Raw genomic sequence first — 14,318 nt, 5'->3', positions numbered from 1 at the left:
AAAAAAGCTGATGTTAACATGGATAAATGCTAAAAGGTGAAGGTTGAGTAAAAAGACCAGGTTCCAGAAGACTATCAAGTGGGATGCCATTTGTCTGAAACATACATCAGTAAGCTAAACTAAACAGTACTCTTTTAGTGATGAAACAGTATGTGATGAAACAGCTCTTGTTTGATGAGAGGTAATACATAAATTCAAGTTAAGGTTTCCTCTGGGAGAAAGTGAGGGTGCCGACGGTGGAAGAGGAGTGCATGGGTGAGCCTGTGATGGGGGGTGTTCTGTGTGGTTACCCTGTGTGTTTACTAAGGAATTTTATCAGCTGAAAACCAGGTAAATCTAGGATGCGATCTGTATTGGGTGATTTCCAGATACTGGCCCAACATTCTGCTTCCGCCCTCCAGCTTCCCTTGAACGATACCAAGCACTTAGGTCTCACTCCTGCTGGGGTATGGAAAGTCTGGCCCTTCAGCCTCTCTTGGCCTTTTCCATACTGTATTAGTCCATTTCTGTTGCTTATAACAAAATACACGGAACTACGTAATTTGTAAAAATGTTAAATTTATTGCTTACACTTTCAGAGGCTGGGCAGTCCACAGTGCAGGGAACACATCTGTTGAGGGTCTTGGTGGTGGCAACAGTGGCCCAGGGGTCTCACATGGCAGAAATGGCAGAGCAGAGAAAGAGACTAGTTTCCTTCACTCTTTAAAGCCTTCAGGGGCCGGCCCGTGGCTCACTCGGTAGAGTGCGGTGCTGCTAACACCAAGGCCACGGGTTCGGATCCTAAAAAAAAAATAAAATAAAATAAAGCCTTCAGAACCACACCCCTGACCACCACTCTTAATCCATTCACTACAGTATGGTCCTACAATTTAATCACCTCTTCAAGACTCCACCTTTCTCAATCACCATAATTGGATTTCCCACCCTCAACACTGTCACAGAGGAAATTTAGCTTCTCATATATGAACTTTGGGGGACACAATTCAATCTACAGCATACACCAAGCTGTTCCATACATTTTAGAGATTTATGGCCCTGTTTCTAAAAGCCAAAGTCATGATCATGAGTGATTACTATTTCCTAGGACCATCTTGGGCTTCAAGGGACAAGAGTTTTGTCTAAGCAGAAGCCACAGGAGAGGAAAGGGAACAAACTAGAGGAGAATGACCCTTACTACCCTAGTTGCTTCTCTCTGAAAGCTCTTCCCCCTACAACGGTGGCCTATTTCAGGAGTCCATGAGCCTTGACCCATATCTGACCCCTCTGCCCAAAGGGAGGCATCAAGTTCCCCCAGAAAGTAGAATGTAATTTATGTTTTACCTACATTTATTCAGTATCTTTTTTTTTTTTTTTTTCATTGTTTATTTCAACATCCATTTCACACCCACTTCACACCAGATTCTGATCTGGCATTGTAGTTAGGAAAATGGAGCAATGTTTCTCTGCCCACAAGGAGGTAGTTGGCAGGGGCCACACAATCATAAGAAAAAAATTGGGGGGCATACATTTTTAATGTATGTGTATTCCCATTATTTTATTTTGAATATTAAGCATAAGAAAGCTTGCTTTTGTGTATTTTTTAAAAGACAATTTAAAGTTCTAATATTTTTTTCCACATCCTGAGGAATGCTGGGCACCCCACTTTGAAGAACATAAGCGATTACAATAAAACAGGAGGATCCCCGTGCAGGAGGGATGGCTACAGTGGTCTGGAACCATGTGAGAAATGGCTCCAACACGCTTCCTGGGGGAGGCAGGGAGGGGTTTCCAAGATTGCAAAAGGATGAGCAGCTGACTGGGTGCCACCCTGGAGATGATGGCTCCTTTTTAACTGCAGTTTCCCTTTCCAGGAAGAAAACAGATGCACTTCCTTGCCAGTCCATACAAATGGCCTCTACTTAAATTCCTCTTCATTAAGTAATATGAAGACAACAAATGTGGTGACTAAATTTGGAATCAGAGGGTTTTAAAGGTGAATCTCTCCACAGTAAGCTCTTATTGCATTTCTTTTCCCTGTTTAGGGATAAGAGTGGCAATTAGATGTACAGTTATGGCTTTCTTTTCATCTCAGAGGAACCCTCAAATAACTGCTTACCTCATAGCCCAGCCCTTTCCCCAGGATGGTTCTCCTGCCCCATTGGGCACAGCTTGGCATCAAAGAGTTCAGATTTTTTGTAACAGCTAGAGAGGACAGCCTTGATCTCCTATGGAAGGTTCAAACAAATGATTCCCAAGCAGTGGTGTGCTCCGAGATGGGAGAAAGCCCTGATTTATAGCAGATGCCATTTTCCATGGTGTAAATATTCCCACCATGACTGATTGCAAGCTATTGATGTGAAGTCACTGAAAATTTCGGAAGAGACAATAAATTCGCCACAAGAGCAAGAGCATATATAATAGTGTAAAATGTAGTCAAATAGTTAGGAAGTGATGAGCTTTGAGTATTGTCTTTGTTTTCAGTAAAATTTATTTAGTCATAAATGTAATTTATGTTTTAATAATGAATGGCTTAACAAAGCAAAACCAAAAAATCCTGAAAATTTAACAATCGGGTCTCGTGAGCTGGTATGAGCCAGCTCCAGCACACCACTGTTCCCAAGTATGCACTGAACCCCAAAATTATCTGGGTACTTTAACAGTCTGCCCTCAGACTTTCAGGGCAGTAGCGCTCCAAGAAACATCCCAGGAAGTAAAATTCCCCACCTCAGGAGCCAGGTCTGCTTTTTGAACACCAGCCAGCCATAGAGCCAGGCTTAAGTGACCCCAGTTGCCCCCATGCCTGTCTCACAGCACCACAACCACAGCTCCCACACACCTTGGTACTAGTCATTTCAAATACAGTGACTCACCTGGGCACCCCCATTCCATCTCACCTCCAGACACCATCCAGTTCAACCCCCATGAATGCCAAAGATTCCCCCATGGCAGGAGCCAGATGGGTGCATTGCCTTGCAAGGGCCTAGCCTGGTGCCTTGGGGTCACACCAGACCCTCAAATCCACAGAACTGAAGGTGACACTGACAAAGACACTCAGTAGCACTGAAATGCAGTGTGGGCTGTGATTTGAATCTTGACTCAAACAAACCAACTGTTAAAAAAAATTGTAGATGATCTGGGAAACGTGAACATTGATTTAGTGATATTAAGGAATTATAGCCATTTTTAAATGTGATACTGGTATGGGGGGGGTCATTTGTTTTTTCTTTTTTCCCTCTAAGAAGTTGGGTGAGTGGTTTTATTTTTTTTAAATAAGTTCTCATTTTTAAAGATAAGTTCTTTTAGAGCAGAGGTTGGCAAACTACAGCCCCACCTTCTGTTTTTGTAAACAAAGTTTTATTGGAACTGGAACATAGCCATCCCACTCACTTACATATTGTGTTTGGCTGCTTAGAGGGCAGAGTTGAGGAGTTGAGACAGAGACCGTGTGGACTGCAATGCCTCAAATATTTACAGAAAAAGTTTGTCGATCTCTGTTTTAGAGAAACATCCTGAAGTATTTACCTACAAAACAATATGATATCTGGGATTTGCTTTAAAACAATCCAGTAGGGTGGAGGGAGAAAATATAAATGAAACAAGGGCTATGATATGAGCTGATGAATTCACTTGGGTTCATCATCCTAGTCTCTCTCTTTTTTTATATATATGTTTGAAAGTTTTCATAATAAAACACTTGAAAAAGGAGGGGCTGCGCTCCACAGCCTCCCACCCACTCTGACCCCACACCAGGACCCTGGCATCTCCGGTCTAACAAGGGCACCAGGACAAAGCCACCACCACTCACCCCGGTTCTGCACATGCCCAACGATGACTTCTGTCTCATGCTAACCACAAAGGCCATGGGTGTTGAGAAAGCCCCCCAGAGCCAGCCATGCAGTGAGTGTCCCCTTCCAGGGCCCAAGGGTGTTTAAAAAACTGGAGAAAGACGGGGCCGGGGGTCTCTGTGGTAAGGGGGCCTCAGGTAATTCCATCCTCTGCACCCCTTCCCCCATCCAGGCCTGGACCATCTGACTTCCACCTGGGTCCCTGGGCACCCCCTGGGCAGGCCTTGCCCCACTCTGAGACTTGGTGAAAGTTTTAATTCTGTCCACCCAGGGTCTTTGGACAGACTCAGAAAAGAATATGTATCTATGTAAGGTAGTAGCCCCGTCCTTAGCACATCTGTGTGGCTACCATGGGTATTATCTGCCCTGATGGGCCACAGAGGCCCCCAGTGCGGCCGGGGCTAGGGCCAGGTCTCTGGCTGCTGCAAACATGAAGTAAACCCCATTAGAACTGTCATTGTGGTTCTAGAAGTAAACCAAATAGGGTAGGGTTTTTTCCCCTGAAGAACATTTTTTACCTAGGAGAATTAACTTTGTTTTCTAGAAACTCCATTATAAAATCAGGATATCCCAAAACCAACTGAAGCAGATACGTGATTTAGCCTTCCTCCCCTCTACTCCTTCCTCTGGCTCTGTCCTGTCCTGTCCTCCTACCTTTGCTGTCTCCACTCCTGCCCCCCATCCCAAACCAGTTCTCACCATGCATCCTGTCCTGTCTCCTGTGCACAAAGTGAGGACACAACTTCATCCAAACCACTTTTTCCTGACTCATTCCACTCTAATCTGTACTCCTAATTTAACCCTAACACCAATCTCTTTAGTATTATCAGGAATGATTCTGGAAAGGCCATTTATTTCTACCAGTGGAGATTGGCGTCAGGCCTGACCCGGCCCTATCCCTCTTAACTGTGAGCACCTGGTCTCATGTAGCCTCAAACTAACCTTAATTGGGATTTTTTCTTTTATTGCAAAAATAATACATGTTGAATGAAGACAACATGAAATACACCAAAAAAGCCCAAAGGAAAAAAGCAATCCCAGGGGCTGGCCTGTGGCTCACTTGGGAGAGTGTGATGCTGATAACACCAAGGCCACGGGTTCGGATCCCTGTATAGGGATGGCCGGTTAGTTCACTTCGGAAAGCGTGGTGCTGACAACACCAAGTCAAGGGTTAAGATCCCCTTACCGGTCACCTTTAACAAAAAAAAAAAAAAAAGCAATCCCCAAATTATTCACAACCTCCTGACTCCAAACATCCTCTGTAGTATGCTCTGCTGTGTGGTCTTCTAGCATTTCTTATTTTCCTGCTAATTGTACCTGGGTCTCCATCCTGAACCACATTTGGAGCCATTCTTTGGAGTTACACTTAATGTAAACCTAACCCTAGCCCAGTGGCTCTCAGCTGGGGGTGATTTGGCCTCCCCTTCCCCTGGGAACGTTTGTTAATATCTGGAGACATTTTTGTTTGTCATGCCTGGTTGGGGGACAGGGAGAGTGCTACTGGCACCTAGTCAACATCCTACAACGCACAAAACAGTCCCTCACAATAAAGAGTAGTCCAGCCCCAAGTGTCAATAGTGCCGAGGTGGAGAGACCCTGCCTTGGACCCATCCCTGATTCATGAGTCTGAGCTCGTTACTAACAAGTGATGCTCTCTGTGAACAGAGCTCTGTTTCCCTCCCTGCCCTTCCCCCACTGATCCCTTGAGGATGAGGCTGGCACTGCATTTCTCTTCCACAGTCCCTAAGGCAAGCTGTAAATGTGCCCAGAGCCAGGGGAAGCTTGGAACAGCGGCTCTGTGTGGGAAAGAACCAGGGACCCAGCAGGGCCCCAACCACCCACTTTGGGGACCCAAAAACTTGCCTAGACACGCCCTAGGAGCCCTTTGGCTCTGTGTCTCCCACCACTTTCTGTGGTAGTTTCTGTTTCTTTTCACTCTTGTGGGACATTGTCACGAGGCTGTAGAACCGAGGGTCTTCTGAGCTGGGACCAGGAGCTGGGCGGGACCTGGTGAGGAACCCCCAGCGCTGCCATTCCCCACTGAGGGACCCAGGACAAGTGCCTTCCCCTCTCTGGGTCAGGAGGTCTGGGATTAGAAGTCATGTTTGCAGAGCACAGGATCTGGCAAGGCATAGGTGAATAAGGTCATGATACCACAGCATTTAAACACCACGTCACTGTGAATAAAGTGGCCAAGTTTACGACAGGAGACCTAGGCTCTGGGACCTTGGGCAAGTCCCTTTCCTTCTCTGAGCCTCCACGTCCATTTCTGTTCCACCTACTTGCCATTTGCCATCTCTGAGCCTCAGTTTCCTCATCTGTCAAGTGCAGATATTGTGAGGGTCACAATGACGGCAAAGCCCTGAACACAGGGCAGCCTCCAAGCAGGTGCTCACCATGGGGACAATCTCTCTGGTCACTATTTTTGCTGATTTGAGCTTTCTCAGTGTTCAGTCTCGGAGGCTCTGTCCAGCTCTCTGCTTTTGTTTCCTTCTTGGCCACTGCCTTCCCCCAGTCCCCTACATCATATGCTTCTGACTCATTCACATACACCCCCACACCCTCCCCTCCATCAAACCACATCCCTCTTTGATTTACTGTTGAAAATTTCCCATCTTGGGCCGGCCCGTGGCTCACTCGGGAGAGTGTGATGCTGATAACACCAAGGCCACGGGTTCAGATCCCTATATAGGGATGGCCGGTTAGCTCTCTTGGGAGAGCGTGGTGCTGACAACACCAAGTCAAGGTGATGACCCCTTACCGGTCATCTTTAAAAAAGAAAGAAAGAAAGAAAGAATATTTCCCATCTTGTTCTTCCCCCAACCTTGCTACAGAGAATCTGCCTCCCTCTGACTTTCCTCCTCACCCGCGCCCTGGCTCCTTTCCTCTACCCCAAGAAAAAGTCCCTCCTATTGCTTCTCCACCCCACCCACTTCAGAGCTAAAGTCCCTGAAGCTGGGAGTCCCCTGCTGCCCAGGGCTGCCCCTCCTGGGGACTCCTTGGAGCCAGGTCATCTGGTTTTTACTGCCGCCCATCCCTCAGAGAGGGCCAAAGGCAGAAAAAGGCAAAGGCTCCTGGGAGCCATTTCTCCAAGGTGCCACCCACGCCCTCCCCTGAGCACCACAGTTGTTGTCAGGGTAGGGATGGGAAGGAGGGACAAGCATATATCCTGGGTGCGTCACCTGCCAGGTGGCCACTCCTGGTGCCCCCACAGTCACAGTAGCTGGCATTTCCAAAGGAGAAGGTCCTAGTACTGACCCAGGTGCTGTTCACAGGACTTACCTGGATTCACTCACTTAATCCTACAACACTGTGATGGCCCCATTTGACAGCTGCATATGGAGCCACAGAGAGTGGAAGGCCCTTGCACAAAGCCCCTGGCTAGCAGGTGTGAGGCTCAGGACCCAGGCAGGCTGGCCCAAAGCTCATGCCCTGACCCCTGTGCTGCTGCCTGCAAACCCCACTGCTATGCCATTTCATGAAGGGGGAGGCTGAGGCTCAGAGTGTCATGTGGAAAGGGGAGTGAAGCCCGTGAGGGTCCTGCAGGAGACAGAGACAGCTGACACAAAGAGGGACTCAGAGGACACACAGCCCCAAGGCCAGAGACCAGGAGTCAAGGAGGCAGAGAGAGCACAGGGCAGGGCAGAGACAGGAACCCTGCTATCAGTGACTGGGGCAGGCTGACGGGCAATCCCCACCTTAGCATGGTTACCTGAGCATTTATTTCTGGCCTCCCAACCACCCCAGAACTATTTGGGGCAAGAGGAAACAAATAGACTGACTTATTTCCTCCCGACCCCCTTTCCACCACTGGCCACCCACTCCAGCCTTAACTAGACTCTGAGCATCTGACCTTGCAGCATCTAACCTTGCAACTCCAGAAAAGCAGTTTCATTTCCCCCCAGCCTGATTTCCCAAAGGGAGGGGAAGGCGGGGCTCAGCTAGTTTAAGTAGAGAGAAGGAGGTGAGGCAGAGACTGCCAAGGGGAGAGAGGAGAGCAACTGCTGCTGTTCCAGAGAGCGGGAGGTGGAGAAGTGTGGCCACCTGTAGAGAACAGAGACTGAGAGGCAGGGGGAGAGGGAAGGAAATAGAAACAGAGCTGATGAGACAGGAGGAGGTGAGAGGTAGAGTGAAAAGAGGAGAGACAAGGAGGCAGAGAGAGAGCTGAACAAAGGACATGGGAGAGGGTCGGGGGGAGGGGGAGAAAGGACGGCAGACAGGTGAGGAAGGCAGGTGAGAATGGTCCTGGGGACCCTGAAGGAATGGGATCGGGGGACACACAGGTCCAGAGAGAAAGGCAGTCTTGGAGCAAGAGCTGAGGCAGGCAGCTGGGCAGCCTACGGGGAGATGGAGTCAGACTAGGGGGACATAGGCCTTGTCACAGTGACTCTCACTTCTCCTCCACCCCAGACACCATCTCCCACCTAAGAGTCATGGCCCGGTTGGGTAAGTAGGGAGGGGAGAGGGCTCTGGGACAGGGGTAGAACCTCTTCTCCTCACCTCACCGGTGCCTGTCCACTGACTCTGTCCTTGCTTTTCCCCAGCCCTGTGCTTCCTTGTCCTCATGCCCATCTTCCTCAGCCTGGCAGCCTCCCTGGACTGGGAGGCTGTCCCCAGCCAGGACCCTTTTGAGAGATGCATGCACGATCCTGACTATGAGAAGCTGCTCAGGGTGGTGACCTTGGGCCTCAATCGAACTTCAAAGCCCCAGAAGGTGATTGTGGTTGGTGCTGGTGTGGCTGGGCTGGTGGCTGCCAAGGTGCTCAGCGATGCAGGACACAAGGTGAGAAGTGCTGCTTGCAGTCTACTTTGAGTCCTTTCTGCTGCAGGCTGCAAATCCCTGGGTGGAGGGACCTGACCACATCCCCACTTGAGGGGCTAGAGGTGGTGGGAGGTAGAGAGAAGGAGCTATCTTTTCCACCCTGGTCTGGGGAGTGAGGCCCAAAAGCCCGTGCTCTAATGTGTCTGCACTGAGAGTCTTTAACTCTTCCTGCCCCACTCTCTCTAATCCCAGAGGGAAGTCCCACTGAATGGGGATGAAGATTTGTGTTGGTGGAGATGGAAACTACCAAGGGGAAGTGCCCCCTGAGGTCTAAACACTGTCCCTCTCACTGAAGTCCGAGAATGAGGATGGGCCAGCCCAGGGGTTTCTATGTATACGGGAAATTTTCCCACTCCCTGAGCTGGGAAGTCCCTCTGCAGTCTAGCCGGTGGCCTTCCTGCTGCAGCCTGAAAATGCTCACTACAGTCTGTTCTCCCACCAGCCCCTCCCACTTCCCATGAAGAAAGGAATTCTTCTAGTCTAAGTCGGTGAGGGGAGCTGAAGGACCCTGCTCACCCCCACCCCCATCCTTTAGGTCACCATCCTGGAGGCAGATAACAGGATCGGGGGCCGCATCCTCACCTACCGGGACCAGAAGACAGGGTGGATTGGGGAGCTGGGAGCCATGCGCATGCCCAGCTCCCACAGGTAAGGCCTGACCCGGCAACCAGGCGGGCACTGGGGCCCCTCCAGACCCACCTCTGTACTCAGACTCAACCAGAGCCCCAATTTGATGCCTGCATCAGTGTCAGCTTGAACTTCAATTCTGACCACCAAGCCTAGACCGCCAAAGCAAGCTGGGTCTAGATCCAACCTCCAGCTACATCTTTCATCTCATCCCAACTTCATGGTCTCCTGGCTCCAGCCCCACCACTTTGCCTCCTGCAATGCTCAGGCCACCTTATCCAGCCAGAACCCCCAGCTAGCCCTGCCCCAGCTGAAGCCAACTCTACCCCTGTCCCCTCCAAGCCTCCAGCTCTACCTCCCCTGACATCCTCAGTCACCTCAGGCCCCTTCTCAATCCCAAACCTCCATCTAACTTGAATTCTGTCCTCATTTCCAAATCAAATCTGGGGTCTTACTTTATCTCCAATGAAAGCCAACTCCTGCTTCTAAACCAATCCTAATCCTGGTACTACCATCAGCCTTCCAACTTTGTCCCTATTACATCACCACCCCCCAGCATCAATGACCCCAAATCTAGCCCCATCCCCAGCCTTATGCCTATCTCCAGTTATCCCAACTACCCCCCTCTCTTCTCCAAACCACACTAGAGATGGGGCCACCTATGCCCACCCTACCCGGCCCCAGCCCTCACCCAGCATCTCCCATAACCTCAGGATCCTCCACAAGCTCTGCAAGAGTCTGGGACTCAACCTGACAAAATTCACCCAGTACGATGAGAACACATGGACAGAAGTGAATGAAGTGAAGCTGCGGAACTATGTGGTGGAGAAGATGCCCGAGAAGCTGGGCTACGCCCTGAGTCCCAGGGAAAAGGGCCACTCACCGGAAGAAATCTACCAGATGGCTCTCAACAACGTAGGCGTACCCACCTGCATCCCCCTGCAGCCTGTTCCCCTGCCCCTGAACTTCTCTGCCCCGTCCTCATGCTCTGTTCTGTCCCATAGCCCCCACCTCTTCTACTGGGCCCAGCCTCCTCCCTGGCCTCCTTCCTGGCCTCGCTTTTCATCCTTCTGTTATCCCTCTGGTTTCACATTGCCAGCTCTTCAACCTTTAGTTTCCCCATGAACACTGTGATTCTCAAAGCCCCATTGCTTCTGTTCTCTTTTTTCCCTTCTCACCCACACACTGTCCTGGACAACCTCACCTTCCCACACCTTTGGCCTAGACTTTGATCTGCAGGCCGATGTCTCTTAAATCTTTCTCCTGAGATACTGACCCCTGTCCATCTCCTCTGGCCACCCCCCAGGATCCTCCAGCTCTACTGAGCTCAGCATCATCCCCTAAACCCCTCATAGTCCCTGGTTTCCCAATCTCACAATGGCTCCATCCATCCCCCCAGTCACAGGGCAGATCCCTAGGCATCTTCACTCCCTACCTCCCCCTCCCACATCCACCAATGTCAGTTCCCAGCCTGCCCCTTGATTCTTGCCCTGTTTCCACCTCTGTCCCTGCCCCAGCTCAGGCCTCATCCTCTACCCTGGACCTTCACCCCAGCCTCTTCTCCAGTTGCCTAGGTTCCAGTCCCCCACTAGCCTGACAACAGAAGGGACTTTCCACACCCAGAGCTGACCCTGCTCACAGCCCGCTGTGGCTTCCCCAGTGTCACCAGGACAAAGTCCCAGCCCCTCAGGCTCAGGTTCCAACCCTGAATGATCTTAACTTCCCCACCCCTCTAGCTTCATCTTCCCCCTGCAAGAAATTTTTGTTACCCCAAAGTCTTCATGGTGGTGCATGTGCACCCAGCTCTATATGCCTTCACACCCACTCTGATTGTCCATTGTTCCATGCCCATGCCTTTACTGCTGTCCCTGCCTGGAATGTCTTTCCTTTTTTATCTGCTCATCCCTAAAGAACTAGCTCCAACATTGCCTCCTCCAGGAGGCCTTCCCTGATGCCCTTAGGGAGGAGCTGCCCACACCCAACTCAGAGGGCCCCTTACTTGCCCATCTCCCCTCCTGGACAAGGGTGGGGGCCAAGTCCAGGTCATTTCTGTGCACTGGTACTGAACAGTTCAGGGAACCTAGGGAAATGTGAGGCGAGTGAGGGAGTGAGTGAGTAAAGGGGGCACATCCTTCCTCTGGGAGTTCCCTGGCCCTGAGGGAGAAGCCAGGTGGACAAGGAAGAGGGCTGAAATTAGATGGGGGCAGCGAGCCTTCTGGGAGGGGAGGAGATTTGGACAGAGCAATGAAGGATGGCCACTCATATGCCAGGCAAGGATGAGGCAGGGGCACAGCAAGGGCAGCAGGGTGGAGGTGGGAGAGCCCTGAGGGTGGTCTGGGCACTGGACATTGTTCTGTGGAACCAGAGCTGCTGTAAGAGATGGTGGCCAATTTAACACCAGGCTGAGGGGCTGGAATTCTGTGGTTCCAAGTGCTGTGGAGCCATGGGAGAGCCATGGGCAGGGGAGGGACCAGTGAATAAACCTCAGCAGTCATGCCCTGTCAGTGCTGAACAGTGGCAGAGGGGACTTAGCTTCTGTCCATGTCCACAAGGATCGAGGCAACAAATAATTACTGAGCACTAGAAGAACACAGCACAGCTGAGACAGACAGGTTCCTTACCTTCATGGAGTTCACAGGCTAGCACAGAAACAGGCAAAATAACACCCAAATGGGATGAGCTGTGACAACCGGGTGGCAGAACGCTGGGGAATGGGGGAAATTAAAGGTTTGGGAAGACTTCCCAGAGGCGTGACATCTGAGGGGCAATGGAGGGCAAGGCTGAGGGCACAACTGGTCAAAGGCCCGGGGGCTTGAAAGAGAGTGGTAAGTGGCTGGCCATGGGCAGGACCAGGAAGAGAACCCTGGTTTGGCTCCTGGCCTGGCCTCTGCTCTTCCGGCCCCGGCAGCTCAGCACTGTCTGCTTGTTCCACAACAGGCCCTCAAAGATCTCAAGGTAATGGGCTGCAGAAAGGCAATGAAGAAGTTTGAAAGACACATGCTTCTGGTGAGTGGGGGCCTCGGCTTTGCTTTCTGAGGAACAGAGTTAGAAGGTAGGAACCCAGGAACTCGACTTGCCACTGCCTCCCTGCCTGACCCCGGGGCTGAACACACCCCCTCTCTGGGCCTCAGTTTCCCTCATCCGTCACAGGAAGGGGGACCGAATCGCTAAGGTCCAGGGATGTGTCAGAGAATCGGGAGGCCCAGCCAAGGAGTGACACCCAGAGGAGTGGGGACGGGGCTGGCAGGTGCAGCCTACCTGGGCCCTCACTTGGGCCCGCTCCCACCCACAGGAATACCTCCTCGGGGAGGGGAACCTGAGCCAGCCGGCCGTGCGGCTTCTGGGAGACGTGATGTCCAAGGATGGCTTCTTCTATCTCAGCTTCGCCGAGGCCCTGCGGGCCCACAGCTGCCTTAGCGACCGGCTCAGGTGAGGTGTGGGGCCGACCAACAGGGACTGGGCGGGCGGGGGGAGCAGTCTGGGTAAGTAACGAGCCGTGGGTGGGGCCGCTGTGATCGGAAGGGCGGAGCCGGAGGGAAGGGCGTGGCCTGAAGGGGTGAGTAAAGAGGCGAAAGGGTTGGAGACGCGGGACCCTCCGGTCTGGCCGGGCTTGCCTGTGCGTCCCGGGTCCCTCCGAGGAACGTCGGGGATGGGCGGGGTCAGCGGAGAGCAGGGAGAGGCCAATAGTGTAGAACGACGGGGCGTGGACGGGGCTACCTGGGAGCCGGACCACAGGAGAGGGCTGGGGCCGAGCCGGATCACTCTTCTGTCCCGCCCGCAGGTTCAGCCGCATCGTGGGCGGCTGGGACTTGCTGCCGCGCGCGCTGCTGAGCATCCTGTCTGGGCCCCTGCTGCTGAACGCGCCCGTCGTGGCGGTATCGCAGGGGAAGCACGACGTGCGCGTGCACATCGCGCCCTCGGGCCGGGCGCGGGGTCCGAAGAAGCTGGCCGCCGACGTGGTGCTCCTGACTGCGAGTGGGTCGGCGCTGCAGCGCATGACCTTTTCGCCGCCGTTGTCGAGCCAGCGGCAGGAGGCGCTGCGGGGACTGCACTACGTGCCGGCCACGAAGGTCTACCTGAGCTTCCGCCGGCCCTTCTGGCACGACGAGCACATCGAGGGCGGCCACTCGAACACCGACCGCCCATCGCGCATGATATTCTACCCGCCGCCGCACGAAGGCGCGCTGCTGCTGGCCTCGTACACGTGGTCGGACTCCGCAGCCCAGTTCGCGGGTCTGAGCCTGGGCGAGGCGCTGCGCTTGGCGCTTGACGACGTGGCGGCGCTGCATGGGCCGATCGTGTATCGGCTGTGGGACGGCACCGGCGTCATCAAGCGCTGGGCGGAGGACCCGTACAGCCAAGGTGGCTTCGTGGTGCAGCCGCCAATGCTCTGGTACTCCAACCAGGACGACGAGCAGGACTTCGACTGGTCAGTCCCCTATGGCCGCCTCTACTTCGCCGGTGAGCACACAGCCCGCCCGCACGGCTGGGTGGAGACGGCCGTCAAGTCCGCGCTGCGCGCAGCCATAAGGATCAACAGCCGGGAGGGGCACATGCGCACGGCCAGCCAAGAGGAGCTGGGGCTGGGGCAGGGACATGTATCCGTGCATTAAAGTATTTTGGGAAGCCATTAGCGCTGCCTTGCACCTCTGGTAATGACCATCCCCACTGGATCCCTGCACCGGCAACACACCGCACACCCCCCCCCCAAATAACAATGACCATCCCCAACTGTCACAAGACCGAGGCACAGATGGATCCTGATGCAAGTCACAGAAAACCCGACTGCCAGTGGGTTAAAGTTTATTTTTCTGACATAGGCAGTAGCTGTTTGGCAGGAGCCACAGTGTGTCAGTGCAGCTCAGCAGGCCCTTCCATTTCAGCTACATCTGGAATGTGTCCCCCACCCAGCTACGGGGTGGCAGCCCCAGGCCTGAGCACCCCATCTTCACTCCTCCAAAAGCCCTGAATCAGGCTCTGTCTCCACAAACCCCCACACTCACCCTCAAGGGGACCTCCTCTTACATCTCACTGGCCAGAGCAGT

At 52.7% G+C, this 14,318-nt stretch overlaps 1 protein-coding gene across 1 annotated transcript; it reads left to right on the top strand.

The window, feature by feature from the left end:
- Positions 1–3,797: 3,797 nt before the first annotated feature.
- On the top strand, positions 3,798–13,886 carry IL4I1 (interleukin 4 induced 1). The gene is made up of 7 exons (XM_063088706.1): positions 3,798–3,876; positions 8,369–8,607; positions 9,182–9,294; positions 9,987–10,188; positions 12,211–12,279; positions 12,566–12,702; positions 13,055–13,886. Exons 1-7 carry the CDS (start codon positions 3,798–3,800, stop codon positions 13,884–13,886), a joined length of 1,671 nt encoding a protein of 556 aa, XP_062944776.1.
- The last annotated feature ends 432 nt before the right edge of the window (positions 13,887–14,318 follow it).

This window comes from Cynocephalus volans, chromosome 3 (genome assembly GCF_027409185.1).
Source record: "Cynocephalus volans isolate mCynVol1 chromosome 3, mCynVol1.pri, whole genome shotgun sequence".
NCBI lineage: Eukaryota > Metazoa > Chordata > Mammalia > Dermoptera > Cynocephalidae > Cynocephalus > Cynocephalus volans.
This window is presented reverse-complemented; position numbering and strand designations above follow the sequence as displayed.